Genomic DNA, 24,177 nt, shown 5'->3' with positions numbered 1-24,177 from the left:
GTGCTGCTTACAAGGCATACGTGGGTGAATACACTTTAAATGGTATAAAATTGATGTTATATTATATTATTCTAAATAATATAATGATGTTTGAACTTTAACGTGTTTTGCATAATGGCAACGCAGAACTCACAATTATGGGGTTGCTGATCAATAGAAAACCTTTCTAACGAACTCTAAATAGCAACTCTAGAATTTGTAATTTTGAAGATGTCTTCTAGGTCTAAACAGCTTTGGCGATACATATAATGTGGCCTTGTCTAAGTACTCTCTTAATGTGGATGGGATTTGTATTTTCGTCAGGTGGTACTATCGTAGTTGCGTTTTCATATACAGGGTGATTGATTAGTGTGGTAAAGCTCAATAGATCCGCTATAGTAATAGATAGCAATATAAAATTTAATAACAGAAATTATAGCCAACTTTAAGCTTCACATTTTAAAATTAATTAGAATGTTACAGGGTGTTCCATAACATAGTGGCAGGCCAAACTTATGTTTTTTAAATGGAACATCCTGTATTTTATTCTATATTCGAAATGTTCTTAACTTCGCCATTACCAAAATTGTTATGTTATACAGGGTATTTACAAAGTTATATCCAATTTTAAATGAAAATCGTAACAAGTTCAGCTCCCTGTATAAATAAAAATAAGCACAACAGAAATGGTTTATTGGTGCCATATTTTTTGTTGATTGTAAAAATTTTTAAGAATGGTTGATATTGCTAATTTTCTTTATATCGAATACAGGGTGAGTCAAAACGCAAGTAGGTACATTATTTTCTCAGTAATTTTTAATGGAACACCCTATATTTTATATCACTATCGAAAAGTTCCATTACTACCTACCGTACTTAAATTTTTATATAACGTTTGTAAAACGTAATTATTTGTAAAATTTAAATAATAATTCTTCTTATAAACGCTTACGTTTATAAACGCGACGGTAGACCGCATACTATAGTAGCACCATCATTTGTCTCTCTTCTTTCATGTTAATACTATGCGATGGTCACTACCAGTTGTTACGTTGTTTATTGTTGTGACATCTTTCTGTTAAAGGTATTCATAGCATACATGTTTTCTTGTTTCAGGAATTCCATAAGTAAGTTTTTCGCCTCTTGTATTTCTTGTGCCGTATCTGAAATTTCCAATCTTGTTTTAAGAGTATTCAATCTTTCTTCCTATTTTGGGGTTAAAATCTTCCATTATTATTATTATTTTAGAATCTTTGTTGTCTATAGCTTTTTTAAGGTCTTCGTAAAAAGTATTAATTTCGTCCTTAGTTGCTTTTTCAGTTGGAGCATAAACCTGCACATCTTTTGGTCTAAGAGCTAGCAACGTTTTCGAGAAATCATTTTATGACAGCTGATTCTTTCATATATTGTTCCCTATGCTTTCTCGAACACCGTACCGGTCATCTGGCTGCTGATACAGGTTGCGTTCATTACTGCGCAGCACACCTGTACAGGTAAACACAAAATCAGATTGATTGATTAGTGTGAAAAAGCTTAGTAGATCCGCTCCAGAAATAGATAGCAATAAAAGTTAATAACAAAAATTGTAGCTAACTTTGCGCTTCACATTACAAAATTAGTTAGAATGTTACAGGGTGTTCGATAACATAGTGGCAGACCAAACTTTTGTTTTTTTAAATGGAACACCCCATATTTTATTTTATATTCGAAATCTTCTTAACTTCCCCATAACAAAAATATAAAGGTTTGGTATGTTATATAGGGTATTTAACCAATGTTCTATGAAAATCGTAATAAGTTCAGCTCCCTGTATAAATAAAAATAAGCACAACAGCAATGGTTTATTGGTGCCATATTTTTTTGTTGATTGTCAAAATTTATAAAAATGGTTGATATTGCTAATTTTCTTTATATCGAATACAGGGTGAGTCAAAACGCAATTACATTATTTTAAATTTAATTTAAATTTAATTAATAACTTGCTCTGAAAAATGAAAATATCTCGAAAACTGACAAATTTAGGCATAGGGAATATTATACAAAAATTAAAGTACCGTAGTACTAGTTAATATTTTTCGATAGTAATATAAAATACGGGGTGTTCCATTTAAAATTTCTGAGAAAAGAATGTACTTGCGTTTTGACTCACCCTGTATTCGATATAAGGATAATTAGCAATATCAACAATTCTTAAAAATTTTCACAATCAACAGAAAAATATGGCACCAATAAACCATCGCTGTTGTGCTTTTTTTATTTATACAGGGAGCTGAACTTTTTATGATTTTCATAAAAAATTGGTTATAACTTTGTAAAAGCCCTATATAACATAACAAACCTTTATATTTTTGTGATGGGGAAGTTAAGAGGATTTCGAATGTAAAATAAAATATAGGGTGTTCCATTTAAAAAAACATAAGTTTGGTCTGCCACTATGCTATCGAACACCCTGTAACAATCTAACTAATTTCGTAATGTGAAGGTGAAAGTTGGCCACAATTTTTATTATTAACTTTTATTGCTATCTATTACTAAAGCGGATCTACTGAGCTTTATCACACTCATCAATCACCCTGTATATTGAATTTAAATTATTTTAGGACGAAAAACTTTTTTTGTCATTACTTTTTAAACCACAGAAATGTCTGGCAATTACAGTTCATATTTCTAATAATGTTTAAAAAGTAATGACAAAAAAATTTTTCGTCTTACAATAATTTGAAATTCGATATGTTTACCTGTACAAGTGTGCTGTGCAGTAATGAACGCAACCTGTATCAGTAGCCAGATGGCCGGTACGGTGTTCGAGGAAGCATAGGGAACAATATATGAAAGAATCAGCCGTCTTAAAATGATTCTTTTTCCGACGTTGCTCTCTGGGTCCATTTATTCTGGTTTGTGAATTTAGTTTTAAGATGTATGTAATCATATGCAATCGTGTCCGAGCTATAAATAACGCAAATCGTGAAGATCGGAAATAATTATTTTATCTATTTGTTACAGTTTTAATGGTACTAATAAACACCATTTCTATTTATGCTTTTAGGATAAATTTATGGCGTATTTGGAACCTCAACAACTAGATATCGATACCAGTGATGTTAATAACGGTACCTTTTCTAAGGCCATCAAGTTTGCGACGAATCGATTTAAGGTCGGCCGTGCTTTCTCATTCAACAAGACACCTTCGAAACTTAAAAGGGCGGTATCATCGATGATGTCACCTTTTGGCAGCTCAACGAATCTCACACCTGCTTCACAATTAGCTCAAATGAAACTAGCTAGTTACAGTAATATTAACGTAAGTATTGTTCAAGTGCTGTTAGCAAAAATTTAGATTAGCAAAAAGTTAGTAAAATATATAAGGACCCTAGAAGTAAAGGGGTATAAGACTTGTGTAAAAAAAAGTGTAAAAAAAATAAGTTTTGAGTAAACGCCGTTCAAAGTTGAGCCTTCACTGTAATTGCCATGATTTTTTTGCTTCTCCGTTTTAGTAACTGTAGGCATTATTATTATTATCTGCAACAAAAAATCATAATTTTATTGACTTTACTCATTTAAGATTTTTTAGATTGCTATGATATATGTTTGAACCATGAACCATGATATATTTTTATTTGAAATTTGGTACATTTATCACAGGTATCCGTATTTGGTCTTTTGAAACTTAGGTTGAACTGAGTATTAAAATTATTCCTGTAAAATTTTTTCTTTAAAGGTTCTTCCTGTTTTCCTCCTTACCGAAATCACAATAAAGTTGTACTTATTGCCAACTATTTAAATAGTTGGAGCAAATAGCATTTCTTAACTTATCTTCACTTTTTAGAAAGAAACAAAACGAATTGTTCTTAAAAACACTGTAGTGTATAATAACGTACAACACTGCAGTTTACAATAAAGTATTACTTTAACACCAATAGAGGATTGCACACCATTGCTTTTACCACTACCCATCAAAATGATAACAAACTCAACTAACAGTCTGACGCAGTGGAACAGGGGTACAAGTGCACTTGTATCTCTTCTCTTCCAGCCCCTATTCATAGTTGGCTTGGAGGCTAAGTAACTTGCCGCTAGAAAGGAGCACTTATTAGATTTATCGCTTAGATCTCTGTATCTCCAAATAGAATGAAAGATTTCCAGTTCGGCGATGCAGTTATCTCAATATTTACAAAAATGTCACATACCCCTTTAGTTCTAGGGTCCTCATATCGTTTTTGTTATTTAATACTTAACAAATGATTAACTTAATGTAATGAAATATTAAGTTTAATTTTCTGTCCCAGAAAATTTATTAAACACAACTCTGATGCCAACCTTGAGGCTGTGGCAGTAGCTGTCAATGGGGATCTTACAATATACCTCTAGGCTTCGTTGATTTCGTTAAAGGGGCCGAGAATCCATGCTTCCTTTTTCCGTATTTATCTCTGTTCTTCTTCTTTTTATGTAGACATGTCTGTTTTTCAATGTGCCTCCAGTAAGTTGTCATTCCATCTTTTTCGTGGTCTTCCCACTGATCGTCTTCCTATTGGGGTACCGTCTCTCGCCGTCCTTACTACTCTATTTGGTGTCATTCGGCTTATGTGGCCATTCCATTCTACTCTTCTGTTTTTCACCCAGGTATTAATGTTGTCCACCTTACATCTCCGTCATATATCTGCACTTCTAGCTCTATCCCACAGTGTCTTGCCATCGATTTTTCGGAGGGAGTATTGTCGATTTATTTCTGTTGAAGGGAGTATTGTCTCTTCTTCGAATTACTAACTGTGCTGTAATCACTCTGCAACGGCCGTTATGTAGCTTACCGTTCGGGTTGTTTCTTCGAATGATACGAACCCCCACAATAATAATCAGCTCACTTTACAGATCTCTGTAATCAGTGCTAATTTAGCGAATTCAGCTTATGTAACTCATCGTTGGGGTTGTCGTATATTTTGTTCCTTCGGATGATACAAACCCTCACTATGGTAAACAGCTCTCTTTACAGATCTCTGAATCATGTACTAATTCAGCGAACTAACCCTTCAAAATAGCATTAATATATTAATTTGTTTAATCTGCTTTTATAAAGAATGGCCGATTCTTTTTTCTTCTTCCTCAAGTTTTCCTGTTTCAGAGGTCGCTATGTTCCTTATTCTTCTTCATCACTTATTTCTGTTCATCGTGTGTTCTTCACCTAAATCTTTCTTAAGTCCCCTGCAACACAGTCCTTCCATCTTCTCCTCGGTTTTGCTCTACCTCTCCTTCCATCAATTTCTAACATCTCTATCCTTCGTCCCACGTAGTTTTCATTTCTATTGCGATATTTTCTGCGCTGATTAATTTTAACGTTTCTGGTTATAGTCCATTCTTTCAACACTCTACTCTTAAACACTCTTGCCAAGTCCTTATCCTTTAACTTCCACCTCTTTACTTTCTGGTGTCCTACTTGCTTTCCTTTGCGTCTTATCTGTATCTCCACATCAACTTTCACTGGTCGGTGTTGACTTGCAACACAGTCGGTGTTGACTAACTACACGAAAGCGTTGATTGCGTTGATCAACGACGAAAGTTACAATCGTATCCATAGATAATAAAAATAAAAAGAATGTGTGTATAATTTGTACGCACGTAAGAAGTTATACTTCTATTATATGTTTCCAACGAAATTAATATATGTACTCTAAACAGTTTATTTATATTTTATTTAAATATTAAACTAATTTTAATACTTACTACTTTGCAAACATCATCATCATCATCATCCAGCCTCAAAAGTCCACTGCTGAACATAGGCCTCCTCCCCTCGTTTCCAACCCCATCTATCCTGCGCCGCCCTCATCCAGTTTTTATTTACCTTTCTTAAGTCGTCAGTCCATCTTGTAGGCGGTCGACCGACGCTTCTCTTGTCTTCTCTTGGCCTCCATTCCAATAACCTCTTCGTCCATCGCCCATCTGTCATTCTGGCTACGTGTCCTGCCCATCTCCACTTCAACCTGGCTATCCTCTCGATGACGTCAGTCACCTTTGTTCTTCTCCTGATTTCTTTGTTTCTGATTTTGTCTCGCAGAGTTATTCCTAACATTGACCGCTCCATTCTTCTCTGCGTGACTCTTAGTTTGGTAGCCGAGGCTTTAGTTAAGGTAAGTGTTTCTGATCCGTACGTCAAGACTGGGAGGACGCACTGATCGAATACCTTTCTCTTTAGACATGTGGGTAACTTTGCAAACATTTTTATTAAAACAATACCAAAAATAAAAGAATAAAACACACACAAACATATTGAAAAATGCACCAAAGAAAGAAATGATTTCTGAAAAATTTTAACTAAATACGCATTTTCTGAAAATAATTATATAACAAATATATTCACAATCATAAAATGTATACAAAAAATAAAAAAAATAAAAACTTGCATTGGGATTCGAACCCGCGTGCTTAGACTTGAAATCCACTTACACACACCCGTCACCCGACTTGACCACTTACACGTACTTGTCATGTGGGAAGGTAGGCTAACTGAACGTTTTACTGTTTGAAAGTTCTGAATTTAATCAAATTAGTTTGATTTTTGTGTGTGTGTGTGTTCACAAAGGGAATTAAAATATTCAAATACAACAAAACATAGAGTAAGAAAACAATAGGTATATTATATGAAGAGTGGTAGAAATTTTGTTGGTAATCAAATTATGTAAATCAAAACATTACCTACTAGTAGGTACATACATTTTCCAAATAGGTAAGCACCTATTTAATTTTTTATTACAATACTGAAACATTTACAATTAAGTACGTACCTGTTGCTTTTAAAAACTATTTAAAAAGTTACTACAATTATAAACTTACTTTTGTCTGTGTCCTCACAACAATAAAAACTAATATACAATATTTGTTTATCATAACCTCCATATTGAACAATTATTATTGTCATGTCATTTGAACACCCAATCAGAGCAAAGGTATAATGCGTCTGCGCCGGGGAACAAGGTTTTTGATGAATTGGCGCATATTAAATTTCACTCCCATCGCGCCTAAAGAAGTATAACTTCAATAATGTATATAAATATGTAAATTTTAGCAAGGTTCTGAAACTGTTTTCTTGTGGCATGTTTAATTGGGTATTATTTTTATATGGGATTAACTACAATGGTTAATTAAGAAATATAATTTTCATTACACCAACAATTGTGGGTCAATCCCTTATAAACATAATACTAAATGTAAATTTTACTTACTCTTTAAACTTGTCATTTAATATTGTTTAGAATAATTTTTGAAGAATTCTTGATATTTCATCGTTATTTGTATAGGAACCACGAGGACTTGTTGGTCGTCTTGAGCGAGTTTCATTCTTCAACTCTTTTAAATTATAGAGTTTGAAAATAAGTGTCTATTTTCTTAATAAAGTAAGTTTGATTCGTCTACTTTAAACATTACACTTCTTTCGGATGTGTTATTAGTTTCCAAAGCTTGGTGAATATTTAGACAGGAAAGGGTAAATATTTGGTATGACCAAATAAGGAAAGTACAATTATTGGTAACTAAATTCAGCGAATAGCAGAACACATTATTCATCATGATAGAGTAAAACATGATAGCTCATAACAATCTGGAAAGAAGCGGGCTTAGGAGACTTAAGCTCGTTTCACACACTAAGAATTTTGAACGTGCGATGGCTTGAAACGTTCGGTGAAGGAAGAAAGGTTACATATGACTGCGCGAGTCAATATTGGAATGTCATCTTGCATTTCAACCATCGCACGTTCAACATTCTTAGTGTGTGAAACGAGGGTTACGAATCATATGTGGATGTGAAAGTGGGTGACCAGTTGATAGAGGCATCCATAGATAGAGTGTGACAAGGATGAATTCTGTCCCCGGTGTTATTTAATATGTACTCCGAATAATATATCCTCGGGCAAGCACTGGGAGAACTACAGGAAGGCGTATTAGTCAACGGAGTGCGTCTAAACAACATTAGATGTGCCGACGACGCAGTAGTTTTTGCAGATGGCTTAGATGGTTTGCAAAGAATAATGTGCACATCAGGTATAAGTAGAGAACATAAACTTAATCTCATTACGAAAAAAACAAAGTCCATGGTAGTCAGTAAGCGCGAAATATTAAATACACTGCTTTTAGTTAACCAACAACAAATTGACAGGGTAAACAGTTACACATACCTTGGTACCAACATAAACAGCCAATGGGACCACTCGTAACGATGAAGTCTCTTTCCAGCAGCCACGATTTACCACTTGATATCAAAATATCTATCATCAGATCCTATGTATTTTCTACGTTATTATACGGAGTGAACGCCTGAAAACTTTCTGAAAATTCTTGAGGAAACTCGACGCCTTCGAGATGTGGTGTTCCAGACGCATTTGGAGAATTTTATGGGTGGATCGTGTGACTAATGTTGAGGTTCTAAGTAGAACGGGCAAGGAATTAGAGATTATTAACGCAAAGAGCGCAAATTAGGATATCTTGGCCATGTTATGAAGAATGAAATATGGCTTGTTCCAACTCATTCTTCTTCAGGATAAGGTATTTGGAAAGAGTGGACCAGGGAGAAGAAGAATATATTGGCTTCAAAACCTTAGATAGTGTTTCAATACATCTACAACCGGACTCTTCCGAATAGCTGCAAGCAAAGTTAGGATAGCCATGCTGATCGCCAACATGATAGGCACCGTAAAATATCAACCTGCAAAAAAACGAGAACTTAAGTTTTTAGTGAGTAATAATGGGTTTGTTCTAGCATCAGTTTCAAACGGTTTGCAGTTCAAGCGGTTCAAGCACACAAATTACAAGTTTGAAACTACTAGTCGAGCGTTCTAACGAAAGTAAATTTTTATTTGGAAACTGGCTTAAAACGGTTAAAAAAGTTTACAGATTTTGTTCAGATATTCAGTTTGAGACTTTCGCAGTGGAATTATTTATTTGACGTTTACAAATTTTAAATGAAAGTGATATTAATTTTCAATATTTAGTACAATTCTTTTAAATTTGGATACTTATAAGAAAAATGTATTTCTAATCTAACCTCAAAATTATGAATAAAAACAAACAATTTGACGTTGGTATTTACTCCGATAAAAAAGCATTCTATAGAGCGTTTCACGTTAAGAATAGATTATTGCGGAAATAGCCGCGTGTATTTATTATGGACGATAGAAGCGCGCCGATGCCACGCCGTACTGACTAGAATGAATCGTATATCGGCAGTCGAATATCCACCCGTGCGCGAGAGGTTTGGCAACACTGGTCTCCGTAAGCGTAACGTTCTATTCTTAACGTGAAACAAAGTATAGCAAAAAATAGTTTGTCACCAGTTTGTGGATTGAACATACGCAGTAAAGCAGTAGAATATAATCTGGTGTCAAACCATACAAACCTAAATGCTAGAACAAACCCATTATGACATTGTGTTTTATTTTTGATATACTAAATTATTATGCAGATATTTAATCAGTATTGTTAATTTTAATTGTACTATCCTTGCATACCTATTTGTTACTAAAAAACGCATTAATCTTTCATTTACTATACCTACCTGACTTCTGCACAATGTTCTCTTCTGCACAACTTAATTTAAGGCTGATATACTTTGGTGGCGTTTACAACTTCTTTATTTGATTGTTTTAATGTTTACATTTATGAAGTATTCTATTGAATTTTTTTAACCAACATCCTAAATTTATTATAACATACAATTTAGGATAACGTACCTAAGGTGTCTGGAGTTATTTTAACTATCAATAAACTACTTTCTATATATTCTCTATAAAAATACAACAATACTTAAAAACAAGAGTGTTCAACCAGTGCATACACCCATTCTCACATGCCTTGACCAAAGCAAACATGGATACAATATGAAGACACAAAGAGCCATGGAGAGAGCAATGTTAGGAGTAAAATTAAAAGACAAAAAGATAATCAACTGAATAAGAAATAAAACAAAAGTCAAAGACGCAGGACAACATATGGCCAGGCTAAAATGTAGTTTCACAGGTCATAACTTCAGACAAACGGACGATAGGTGGAATACCACGATACAATAATGGAGACCATGGACAGGAAAGAGAGCAAGAGGACGACCCCAGATATGATGGGGAAATCACATTAGAAAGATAGGAGGAACACACTGGAAACAGAAGCGAATGGATGAAACTGGGGGAAGCCTATGTTCAAAATTGGACGAATTAAAGGACAAAAGAAGATATATTCTCAGTTATTTACTATCACACTACATTTAACATCTACTTGTCTTTCCAGCAAGACCTAATCATGACTGTTCTACCAGAAATTCTTCCTTTGACGTATATTTACCGGTCCCATCCACCGAGTTAGTAAAGAAATCTATATTATATTCTGCAAAAAAACTGTACAACCATCTCCCTCTGCAACTTAAATCTGCAACATATTTCCCCGAGTTCCGTAAAATGACAAAAGCCTGTCTATCTGAAAGACCATATTATTCAGTAGAAGAATTTCTTAATAACTAAGGAATTGATGTACTCTTACATAAAAGTACATAGTAGTTTTATCTACAGGGTGATTGATTAGTGTGAGGAAGCTCAGTAGATCTGTTATAGTAAAAATTACAAAAAAAAGTTATTGACAAAAATTGTAGGCAGCTTTAAACTCCACATTTTAAAATTAGTTAAAATCTTACAGGGTGTTCCATAAGATGGTGGCAGACCAAACTTATGTTTTTTTAAATGGAACACCCTGTATTTTATTTTAAATTTGAAATCTGCTTCACTTCCACATCACAACAATGTAAAGTTTTATTTTATTATACCGGGTATTTAAAAAGTTATAACCAATATTACCTGAAAATCGTATTAAGTTTAACTCCCTGTATAATTAATAATGAGTATACGCTCTGAGCTTCGCTGGTGTCGCTCCTGGCGGATTACGAATTCAACTATCACCGGTAATTTTTAAATTTATTATTTAATTGTTATCGCTTAATATTTACAACGCTAAAAAGTAATTAAATTCACAATTATCGTGTAGATGGCGGTAAGATTAATAGATTAATTTATAATTACATATTACGGAACATTAAAAAACGTAAATTCAGTATTTAAAACGTAAGTATATTTAAGGTAAAAATATATACCACAGCTTTGACCAACTAATATTTTTTATAATTAATGTTTTTAATTTTAATTTTAAATTAATCACTTTGCCATTTATGTCAAATTTCCGGTAAACGTTTACAGACTTGCCACTACTGGCGCTCGCGAATTTATAAATATCCCCTCTACGTACGAGCTCACAGCGTATAGGAACATTGGTCTATTGCAACCATAATTTTTTAATAATTGTTAAAAATTGTAAAACATATTCGTTTTCATAATATTCGTTAAATCAAATACAGGGTAAGTCAAAATGCAAGTACATTATTTTCTTGGTAATTTTAAAAAGAACACCCTGTATTTTATATTACTATCGAAAAGTAATAATATCGTACTTCAAATTTTATGAATTACTCCCTATACCTAAAGTTATCAGTTTTCTAGATATTTTTATTTTTCCATCAAAGTATTAATTTGGTAGATATTTTAACGTTTACCAATAATTATTGTGAGTTGGCCATGATTGATTTGTCAGAAACTGGCAGTTTGACATTATTGTTTATTAATTCAGTATTGGGGTACACTGTAAATTAGCAATAATTATTATTTAGTAATTCAGTAATTAATTCAATTTAAATTAGCAATAATGAATTTTACTACTGATGAAATGGTAGATAGATCTGGATTTTGGGAGAATGCAATAAAAATTCATTACTATCAGCTAGAATTTATTAAGACCTCAACCTAGACAAGATACATTTAAAAAAATTGAAAGATCGATTTAACCGCACTGGTTCAGTGAATTATGAAAAACATGAACGAACAAAAACTAGTATGACAGAGGAAAACAAAATGAGTGTGTTGATGGCAGTTACAGAAAACCCACACACAAGTATAAGGAGTATTTCCAATGAACAAGAACTTAGTTGCTACTCTGTTCAAAACATTCTATCTAAAACAAGATGCACCCTTATTATATTCAAAAGCACCAAGAATTAAATAATGATGATTTTCAGAAACGAATAGTATTTTGTGAACGGGCCTTAGAAAAAATGAATGAGCAGAGAGATTTTTTTGATTATGTCCTATTTGGTGATGAAGCTACATTCCATCGAAACGGTTCTGTTAATAGGCATAACTTTCACTACTATTCAACAAGTAATCCATACCACATAGTAACACATAGTCAAACAAGATGGTCTCTAAATGTGTGGGGAGTTATCGTTGGTAACCATGTAGTAGGACCATATTTTTTTGAAGATAACTTAAATGGTGAGATTTATTTAGATTTTATCGTAAGTCTGTTACCGATATTATTAGAAGAGGTTCCACTTAATATACGTGAACAAATGTGGTTTCTACATGACGGTGCTCCTGCGCACCACAACGAATTAGTACGTGGTGAACTTAATTATTTTTTCGGGGTTACGTTAAGAACGAAGTATATAAAATACCTCCAACAACGAGGGATGATATGAAAAATAGAATCCGAATTGCATTTCAAAATATTTCTTTACAAATGCTTAGTAATGTAAGCAACTATTTAAATGACCGCTTTCAAGTATGCATAGATGTTTTGGGAGGTCATTTTGAACACTTAAGTAAGATAAGTTAAAATTACTGTTGTTTTTTATTTTTCTATGTGTTGTTTTTTTTTTAATTTTCCGTCGGTTATTTTTTATAAATTTTATTTGAAATAAATTGTTTTCTTTTCTGTGTCGTTATTTCGTTACTGGATTAATAAACAATAATATCAAACTGTCAGTTTCTGACAAATCACTCATGGCCAACTCACAATAATTATTGGTAAACGTTAAAATATCTACCAAATTAATACTTTAATGGAAAAATAAAAATATCTAGAAAACTGATAACTTTAGGTATAGGGAGTACTTCATAAAATTTGAAGTACGATATTAGTACTTTTCGATAGTAATATAAAATACAGGGTGTTCTATTTAAAATTACCAAAAAAATAATGAACTTGCATTTTGACTTACCCTCTATTTGATTTAACGAATATTATGAAAACGAATATGTTTTATAATTTTTAACAATTATTAAAAAACTATGGTTGCAATAGATGAATGTTCCTATACTCCTTTTTAATTATGCAGGGAGTTAAACTTGATACGATTTTCAGGTAATAATGGTTATAACTTTTTAAATACCCGGTATAACAACAATAAAACTTTACATTGTTGTAGTGTGGAAGTGAAGCAGATTTCAAATTTAAAATAAAATACAGGGTGTTCCATTTAAAAAAACATAAGTTTGGTCTGCCACCATCTTAGATGGTAAGATTGTAACTAATTTTAAAATGTGGAGTTTAAAGCTGCCTACAATGTTTGTCAATAACTTTTTTTGTAATTTTTACTATAACAGATCTACTGAGCTTCCTCACACTAATCAATCACCCTGTATATGTATTTGGGTATCATATGTAGCAGCTTAACTTATTAAACTTATTCTTTCGTAAGGTTGATTATTTGCAATTTATTTAAATTTTGCAATATATTGTTTTGTTTTACTTGTTTATTTTTTTTTTTTAATTTAAACTGACGATTTATTTAATTTTAAAATTTTATTTGTTATTGTTTTGTTTTTCGACTGTTTTAAAGCTTTGTCTATAAAATTGTACAATTTTCAAGGACAGTAAAGCATATTATTTCTATTGTATTCTTATATGATGTTTCAGGAATTAGGCAACGCTGAAAATTCCAATGAATCTCAACCGGTAGCTCCAATGTCCGTACAACCAACACGAAAAATGAAGTCTTCCTCGTTAGGGTCAAACGCCTTGAAGAGGTTATAACATTTTATTTCATAAGTTTTATTATTTTATTTTATGAAGTCTATTATATTTGTATATAAATTTTAATCTATAAGAGTCTATTTTTATCGTTTATTTTAGCCAAGCATTGTAATTAGCTACCTAATATATTAAAGAAAAAAAAGTTGTAAATTTTATAAATTTGCAGTTCATTTCGCATTTTATTTATAGAGGGGTCAATGTAGTCAAATGAAATAATGAAAAAAATCAAACAAGCTTATATTTTTCTAAAAACTTTGTTGTTAGTTTATAAATTCTGTATGTTATAGTAAGAAGTTCTACTCACAGATTTAGACGCTAGTTGTTTGTTAATTGTTTAAACAATAAAAGTTGTTTTGTATAAATAATTGTAAAAATATCGATAAATTCATCATTTTACTTTGATCAAAAATGTTTTTATTTGTTTTTGATTATGCTGAATCCGAAGCTGACATTACAATTTGAAAATTAAAAAAAAACATTTTTTGAGTCCTTATACTATTTTTGGTGTGCAAGTACTTGGAGGGGATACGAGAAAAGATCGTGCGCGAATAGCGGAGAAATTTTACAACTTTCTTAAATAATTCATATTGTCAATTGAAATTGTCAAATTGACGTATATTTCATACCTACTGTCATTGAAGAAGAAAAATTATATGTTGCTCCACAATTAATTGTATTTTGCTTGCAGTACTGCATTTTAATAACTAATTTTATTTACTGCATACAATCGTTTACCTTTTAATAACATAACCTCATCTTACTTTTTCTTCTTATAATTTTTTTTTTGGGCTATGGCCTTGACAACTATCCAGGAACCAGTACTAATAATAATTGGCCAATATAATTAAAAGTGCGAAAAATGTTGCTGAGCTATGAAACCAGGTGTCGCTTTTCCGAACTTGCACGGTCCCAATACAGAATGTCTGCGTAACTTGGAATCATAATATAGGAAAAATTTTTATTATCAACTCTACGAAAAAAGTTATTCTTCATAAAATATTCTGCATGGTCTCAAATCTAAGAGTCAACCATCAGGTATAAACTTTTATCAATTTTATAGGACGTATGTCAAAAATATTATAATTTTGCTCAAGAGTAAAGTACCTTTATATTCCAGAATATCGAAAAATTTTATTATGAAAAGTTGTTTGGAATTAAAAAATATGTTCTAATTTATGCAATTACATCCTTCTAACTGAAAAAAAAAATGAAAAATTTTTCTCAAATTACTGATATGTATTATATTTTACCCAACATCATTTTATTACAATAATTATGATAACTATTTTATTATTAAAGTTATTAAAAAAAAGTTATTATTTAAAAGCTCTGCATGGTCTAAAAACTAAGATGCAATCATAATATATCAAATTTTGTTAATTTTATACGAGGTATGTTAAAAAAATATGAATTTCGCTTAAGAGTAAAGTACCTTAATAGTTTCACAGTATTTCAATTAGAAGGATATAATTAAATTATATTGAAACATAGTTTTTAATTCCGAACAGCTTTCTATGATAACATTTTTCAATTTTGTGAAATATAGAGGTACTTTACTCTTAAGCGAAATTCATATTTTTGACACACCTCTTATAAAATTGATAAAATTTGATGTGTTGATATGGTTGCATCTTAGATTTTAGACTATGTGGAGAGCATTTTATAAGAATTTTTTTCGTAGAATTGATAATAAAAAAGTTCATCATAGGTTCCAAGTTACGCAGACATATTGTATAAGAGCTCAAAAAAATTTTTTTAGCATTTATTATTTTTCAAGCTTGTTATTAAATGTATTTTAGGTAAATTGTACAGAGAAAAAAAATTAAGACTTTGTATAAACTTTTTTTGTAATTGATATTTCTGTTTTCTCATTAGATTTTTTATTGATTTTTCTTATTTTCTCAAAAAGAAATTTATTTCATTTTCAAAGTGAAATAATTTACTTTTTAGTAATTTAGTAATCATTTTTTTAGTGCATTTTAAATATTACATCTTAAGCTTTAAAAAACATTTATAAAATTGTAATATGTAATATCAGTAATATCCTCTTAGAAGTGGTAGTGATTCTGTAACACTACGAAGTTTTCAAAAATTACATTTTTTGAGTCGTTGTATCATTTGAATAAAATTTTTGAGATTTTTTTAATTAAACATCATTTAGTAAAATATTTGAAAAGTAATTTGTGTAAGTTTTAGATTTTTATAGATAAAATTGTATTAATAGTAACACATTTTTAAATAATTTTTAAACAAAATTCGTTAAGTCTCAGTTTCCGCCTACACTGTACTTATACACATATTTTTTTCTTTCTAATATAACAACTATAAAATAGTTTTAATGTTCCTCTTTCATTTTCAATTTGTAAAATGTAATTTAATCAATTCATGAAAAATGTATGTTAAATTAAGTTAACTGCGCGCTATGCCGAACGCTACCATACTGTGCGCCAATGTATGTGAGAGGGGTGACCCGAGCGTTATAAATAAAAAATTATAGAAGCTACAGATTTAACTTTAGAAAAATCTGTATACGTTGTGAAGTAGAACGAGATGAAACTAGTAGAGGTGTAAAATTATCGATAGGAACCTAATAATTAACATTACATTACATAGTTTCCCACCTTTAGACGTCTGTGACAGAAGAATTTTATAAAATATCCTGTCACAGTGACAGTTTTGTATGTAATGTAAATTTATAGGTTCCTATCGATAATTTTACACCTCTACTAGTTTCATCTCTTTATATTTCACAATGTATTATGTTTCCATCTTTTGCGTTATTTTGCTGGTTATTAGTGCTCTCATCACTGTACAGGCTCGGTAAAATTTCATGGTTGGTATAGCAAAATTTAATGCGATATCTAACAAAGATATAAAATCACGTTTTCAGCGAATAGACAAAGATATCAATCATATTTCCCCTTGTCCTCCCCTTCGCATTGTACATGCACGCCCAACAGCGAATGTCAACGCGGAACAATACTATAATATACTTTAAGCTTCTGAAAAAATTTCTGATTCGGTTTCTTTGTGGATTCCTTTCAAAAATGTCTCCTTTAAACAAATCCGAAGGATGCTTGGCGAAATTTTTGGGCAGAAATTGTTTTAAACAATGTTTTAAACATATACAAACCTTTTTCTGGCCCGAAAAATATGAGTTTTTTGGGTCATTCTAAATAAGAAAGGTATATTGTGATTTTTCTCAAAAATTGATCATTTTCGAGTTATAGGCTGTTTTCTGAAAAATGCGAAAATACGCATATTGAGGGCTTAACACCTTATATTTAAATTAGTATTTTTGAGGTTGCCAAGTAGTTAAATTGTAGTTTAAACATTCATTTTCAAGATCATGAAGAGTTATCGGGTCTAACCTTAATTTAAACCGCCGTTTTTTAATTGTTAATTATGCTTGTCCATCCGATTTTTTTGCCGGTGCGGCGCGCTCTATTTCAAAAATCTATTTTCCTCCTAAAAATATGCTTTGTAGATTCTTTGGGACATTCTAAATAAAATATGGTTTTTGTTATTTTTCGAGAAAGTTAAAAGTTTTTAAATTTATAAGCGATTTAAAATTCTAAAAATGCGAATACATATACGCATTCTCGGATTTTAAATAGCTTATAACCTTAAAACTACAGTGGAACCCCGATAAGTCGGCCCCGATAACCCGGAAGTCCGGCTAACCCGGACCGATTTTTATCAGACAAACATTACAACAATAAAAATGTATGTCCTTTATGCTGGATTTTCCAATTTCTTTTCAACATCTTAAAATATTTTCTTTTATCTTTCCTTATAAACATATTGTTCGGATACTATAATATCTTATATTTTTCAGGCTAATTTTATTTATCATAATAAACTTTCTTCGTAAAAATTTGTGGCTTTAGCGAACTCCTGTGTAGTTCATTCGTTTCAATTTTCAATGTCAAACACATTATACAATGAGAGATAATGCGTATTTGTGTAATTTGATACATAATATACCTTAGTAAAAATAACTGGCATGGCAGACAACGCTCTTTGTCGTGTTATCGAAACCAACAGGCATCTGTAGTAAAATCCTTTATTTACTTGAAACTGTCTAGCATTGTTTAGAAAAGACTATTAAAAAATTATTTTTCAAACAATGGCCTTAGTCTTCACTCTTATTAAATAACATAAGTTCGTTCTCGTTGCGAGACGGTATTGTGTGTGTGTAGTAAAGTCGCATTGTTCGTTCCGTTCTGTAATCGTTCGTAAATATATTCAGATTTTGTGTTTGCGTGATTTTTTGTCTACGTAATGGCAATAAAACATAAAATGTTGTTTTTGTTTCAAAATGATAACAAAAGACAGTTTGGACAATCGGTGCAAAAATGAGACTCTCGACGACGCTTTGTATGTGTGGAACGCGAACGTGGTTTACAAGTGTCTGTGTGCCAATTATAACGGAGTTTATCTGTAAGCATACCATATTTTAATAATTTTTACCATTTTCTCTAACCCGAATTTTCGATAACCCGGATCGGCCGCGGTCCCGACTAATCCGAGTTAACAGGGTTCCACTGTATTAACTTTTGGGAAAAATGACAAGAAACCTATTTTATTTAGGATGTTCCAAAGAATCTAAAAAATATATATTTTGGAGGGAAACAGAATATTTTTGAAAATAGTGCACGCCGCACTGGCGAAAAAATCGGATGGACACGCATAATTAACAATTAAATAACAACGGTGTAAATTTAAGTTAGATCCGATCAGTCTGCAGAATCTTGAAAATGAATGTTTAAACTACAATAATTAAAGTACTTGGCAACCTGAATAATACTAAGTTGATTGAGTTTTTAAGCCTTGAAAATGCGCATTTTCTCATTTTTTTATATTTTAAATCCCCTACAACTCGAAAACTATCAATTTTTCAGAAAAATCACAAGATACCTTTCTTGTTTATAATGATCCTAAAACACCTAAAAAAGTATGCTCGGGTCAAAAAAGGTGATGTTCAAAGGGTGCACAAAGAAACCGAATCAGAAATGTTTTCAGACTGGAACGGGCTCACCACATGGACTAAAATAGACACAAGTTCGGCTGTGACCACACCCACCTGACACCTGTGAATGATATATGTACACAACGTTGCCAATTAATATTTTTCTGAAACTTTTCTTGTGGCATCTTAAAGCAGGCCACGCACTGAATCGGCATAGAGCGATCGGCTCGGCTAAGAGCAATCAGCAGATTTTGCTATACATGGAAATAAATGTGCCACCGCGCACCGTCTAAAAACGTTCGACAGTCGAATAGTAAACTATTGGGAATAAGGCACAATTTGAATTTAAAATAAGTTTATTTTGATGTTTAGATTTTCACTTCGGAAACCGTTCCGAAAATACAAAATATTAATAAATTTTATTCATATAAAACGATTTCCGAAGTGAAAATCAAAAGAAGTAATTGGACTTCGTTAGTCCTAGGTTTTCACCCAAAGTGATCGAAAGTAGAACAAGTCGATATTTGAAATCAACGCAAAGTTATAGCTTTTCTTCGATTGATATAAGATTAAATACAAAGATAAAACCGGAACTAAAGATTCAAGCTTGACATTTCAATACGCTTCGATTGATATGTTACATGTATATGTATAATTTCTGCGACTATAATATGGCACTTCCGGTTAGAACTTTTTTACCCGGAAATGATTTAAACACTAAAAGTATAGGTTTGTTCTTATCTTGCTCAGGTACGTCAAATATTAAATCGCTTATACTGTTTCGGTGACTTTAAAACGGTACTTCCGGTTTCAACTCTAAAACCGGAAGTCCGAGGTCAAATTTGTCAGCTTTAATACCATCTTCGTGTTATACTTAAGCTTTCATTCGACACCTCACTTGTCATTCTAAACGAAGGATATTCGCGGACGGACGGACAGACAGTCATGAAACCGGAGTATATATTTGTTCTCGTCTTGCTAAGGCGCATCGAATAATATATTGCTTGTACTATTCCGGTGAGTTCAAAACAGTAATTCCGGTTGCATTTTTAAAACCGGAAGTACTAGCTAAAATTCCTAAATTTATTAACATCCTTGGATTATAAGCCTTTCATTTTTAACACCTCATGTGTCATTCTACCTGGTATAATGACGGATGAGTTATATTCGCGGTCGGATGGACAGACAGCCTAGGTCAAATTTCTCACCTTTAGTATCGTCCTTTAATTATAAGCTTTCATTCGACACCTCATTTGTCATTCTACCTGGTATAATGACGGAGGAGTTGTGTTTACGGGCAGACAGACAGACGGACGTGGATAATTCAAAGTTTTCACATTTTTCCAAAATTGGGTGAAAACAATATTAAAGTAAGCTTATTTTAAAGTACAATTGTGGCATATTCCCAATAAAAATAGTGAGCTATCATTTAAATCAATTCGCCCAAATTTGATTGTCATAGAACATTGTTCAAATGCTGAAAAGACGACATGCAACAGGTCAAGTAAAAACAATAAGTTTGGCAACAATGTCAAACCTCTCCTCTCTAGGTACTTCCACTAATGAATTTTTGGACAATATTAGGCGGACCTAATATACCTACCTCTTTTTAAAGTAGCTGTTTTTCACTCCCTCTCGCGTAAGGTCAATATCAACCATGAAAATTTGCCCAGTCGGTATATGTTTTTATGTAAACTTTTCTGAATTTTTCAATGGTCAGATCAGTTTTTTTCTAAAATGTATAATTTCGTAGGTATTTAAAAAAACAACTAATTTGGCAGTTCATTTGTAAATAACAAATTAAGCACTCACTTTTAAAGTAGAACTTTTTGATATGTTGTTTATTATACATTTCGTAATGAAATTATCTTGTTTCTAAGGTCTATCTTGTTTGATTTTTTCCGTAAGTGAAAACTCCATTGACTCCACTATTAGAAATATGTATGATATTTATTTTAATTTTACAAGTTTTACTAGACTTACAACTTGTAGTTTTATACGCAGTTATTTAATACACCTTATAGGTGACCCCTTAAATTATTGAAAAGAGAAAATATATTGAATTCGCTGCCGCACTCATTGGTTTCATTTGCAATTAAAAATTATACAATGATCAAATATAAATTATTCCGATTTTATCGTTTTTATGTAGTTTGCTTAAATTCCTTCCTTGTTTTCTCCTTTTATTACAGGAATTAACTGATCACACGACAAATTATGTATGGGGTTGAGGAATCGACACCGAAACAATCCAATATTAAAAACCTGTCGATTCGAAATGTGATGTTATTAAACCGAAGTTTTCTGAAAATATCATGGATGGACCGCAAAACAAACGCACAAGTTCTCGAACAACTAGGAAAACAATGCATAGTTTTAAATTCCATAAAAATCAGGTTGGAAATACTTGGGACACATTATTAGAGGTGAAAAATACGAAATACATATTAAGGAATATAATGCAGGGCAAAATCAGGGAAAAGAACCGGAGGAAGACCTTAAATCTCGTGGCTACGCAATCTCTGTGAATGGTTTGGATGGACGTTGAGAGGTAACTCATATTTTTTTGCAGAAATTGCTTGGATTTAACTCATATAATAATGATTGAGTTCTCCCACTCAAAAAGGTCCGGAACATTGTTTAAATAATCAAAATGTCAAAAAATTAAAGAAAAATTCGATTTTTTTCTTCGTTCTTTATTTATAAGTTTAAAAGTATTCATTTCCGAGAAAAGTTGCACCGACATAAAAGTTACGTAATTAAATTTCCTACAATATAGGATTGGTTGAAAATTTTAAAAATTGTCACCCTTGTTGCAAAATAGCAATAATTGCGAAAAAAAACCATAAAAAACAAGTATTCGCATTTTACGGTTTTCAACCATTTATGCTACACTTAGGACCTTCATATTTCACCCAGAAAAACTTTATGAAACAGTAAAACAATACTGTAAATTTCATTAAGATCGGTTTAATAGATTTTGCAGTCCAGCTTTCGCAAAAAAATGCATTTTTTCAAACTGTTGCAGGACTGGAAATAAAGCAGATAGCAAGTTAATTTTTTTACATATAGAGGAATACTGTTCCTTTTATTTGCAATTTGCAAAATTAAAATCGGTTAACTACCACGGCGTCAGGAATTTTTTTAAATAAATATTAATTTTTGGTGCTACACGCAGGACAGCGGATACGTTGCTCTGCTTGGGCATTTCAATGACCTGTAAAAAATTTTTATCAACCTTTATCTAATATAGGTATTATTTTCTTACTCTACATTTTGTTGTATTTTAATTCCACAAAAATTACACTAATTTGATTATTGTTTGTGAAATATTGCTTAAACAATTGCATATGTTTAAAAATAATAAACTTGTATTCTCTAAGTTAAAATATATGAACAAAGAAAGTTTTTGCTAAAAAAAGTATTATTTCAAAGGACATATGTTTTTATTTTGCAATTAAATTTATTTAAATCAAAATGTACTAAAAATTAAAATTTATCACTTATTATCAAAGGTCATTGGAATGCCCAATCAGAGCAAACGTATCCGCTGTCCTGCGCGTAGCATCAAAAATTAATTTGATATAAAAAAAATTCCTTTGCAAATTGCAAATGAAAGGAGCAGTAAGTATTCTTCTATATGTAAAAAAAATTTCAACTTGCTATAGTCCAGGGGTGGCCAAGCTCCTTCATAGTCTGAGCCATTTTTAAAAACTTGAAATTTTTCGCGAGCCGGAATTAAAAATTTTTTAAGAAGTGTAAAAAAAGGTACATATTACATTTTTCTCTCACTCCTTGGATTTGTGAATTTTAAAGTGAAACAAAATTAAAAATAAATAAACAGTTTAAAAAATTTAAAGTTTTTTTTTAAATAAAATTGTTTACATCGTTGTTCCAAATATGCAAATAAATCTACAAGCAGCCTTTACTAATTCAAGTAACTTCGACTTTTCATCATCCTTCCATCTCTTTCTGGGACGGCCCACTGATCTTCTACCGTCTCTCAAAAAACACTGTATTTAACACTTTGTTTCCTCTGATCGTACCACATGACCTGCCCATCTTATCTTAGCTTTTATATGTCTGGAGATGTATTCAGTACCATACAAAGTCACCAACTCAACTTTGCGGCTCCTTCTATACTCTCCTGTCAGTTTATCTTTTTGAGGGCCAAACATCATTCTGAGAACTTTCCTTTCAAAACCCAGCAGCATATTTATTTCCCGCTGATGTAGAGTCAGTCCATGTTTCACTTCCATATGTAACAATTGGGCGAATAATAATTGTCGTGTACAGTCTGAATTTAGATTGTCTTTTTAGCAGTTTAGATCTTATAATGATAGGGAGTAGTATAATGATCTATTCCGCGCACCTATTCATGCTGAGACCTCTTTTTATATGTGATTGTCATCTGTGATTACCGTCCCTACATATTTCAACTCTTTTACTACTTCGAAGTTGTGGTCATTAATAATAATTATTATGTTCTGCCTAACTCTTGGTCTTGAATTTTTGGTTAGGTACTAGCATATATTTCGTCTTCTCATTATTTATCCGAAGGCTCAGACTACCTGTTTCTTCCTCGAGTTGTGAAAACATCTCTCTCACGTCTCTTGTAGAATGAGCGACTCCACCTAGATTATCACCAAAGGCCAATAATGCTTGTGATCCTCGATTCGGCAATCCCCATGCCAGCGCATATGATATTTTACTTATTACATATACTTATTCTACGGCCAAATTGAATAGCAACGGTGATAAAAGTCCCCTGGTTACAATAATTGTAACTGACAAATATAAAAGACTAATTATTAGTCTTTTATATTTGTTGTCAGTGATTTAAGAGATTTTGAAACACAAAAATTGAAAGTAATTCATGTAAATTTATTGGGAGCCACAAATAATCCTTCAAGGAGCCACATGTGGCTCGCGAGCCACAGTTTGGCCACCCCTGGTCGGTTCGCTAAACTCGGACACAACTGTCTAGTGATTTTAGTAAGTAATTTTTCTGTTTTTTGTCAATTTTTCCAAAATTGGTAAAATTACTTATTAAAATCACAGTCTTGTAAAATTTTGAAAAATTGTATTTTTTTTGAAAGCTGGAATGCAAAATCTATTGAACCGATCTTAATGAAATTTACCGTATTGTTTTATTATGTCTAAAGTCTTTTTGGGTAAAATATGTAGGTCCTAAGTGTAGCATAAATGGTTGAAAACCGTAAAATGCGAATACTTGTTTTTTATGGTTTTTAGGAGGATAACTCAAATATTAGTATATGAGCTATTTTCAAGCAATTTCTGCAAAAAAATATGAGTCACCTCTCAACATCCAAATG

General features: G+C 31.9%; 1 protein-coding gene across 3 annotated transcripts in view; it reads left to right on the top strand.

Annotated features, from left to right (window-relative positions):
- LOC126880490 (protein ECT2) overlaps positions 1-20,984 on the top strand; it is a 125,074-nt gene extending 104,090 nt beyond the window's left edge. For 2 of the 3 annotated variants that reach the window (XM_050644367.1, XM_050644369.1), the window contains 2 exons: positions 3,026-3,280; positions 13,753-20,984. In XM_050644367.1, coding sequence (XP_050500324.1) covers positions 3,026-3,280; positions 13,753-13,869 — 372 coding nt within the window. In that variant the 3' untranslated portion in view covers positions 13,870-20,984. Of the gene's footprint in view, positions 1-3,025; positions 3,281-7,268; positions 7,355-13,752 lie in introns of those variants that run through there. The other variant, XM_050644368.1, reaches the window with a different exon arrangement.
- Positions 20,985-24,177: the final 3,193 nt, after the last annotated feature.

This window comes from Diabrotica virgifera, chromosome 2 (genome assembly GCF_917563875.1).
Source record: "Diabrotica virgifera virgifera chromosome 2, PGI_DIABVI_V3a".
NCBI classification, from domain to species: domain Eukaryota; kingdom Metazoa; phylum Arthropoda; class Insecta; order Coleoptera; family Chrysomelidae; genus Diabrotica; species Diabrotica virgifera.
Note: the sequence above shows the minus strand (reverse complement) of the source record. Positions and strands in the feature narration are given on the sequence as shown.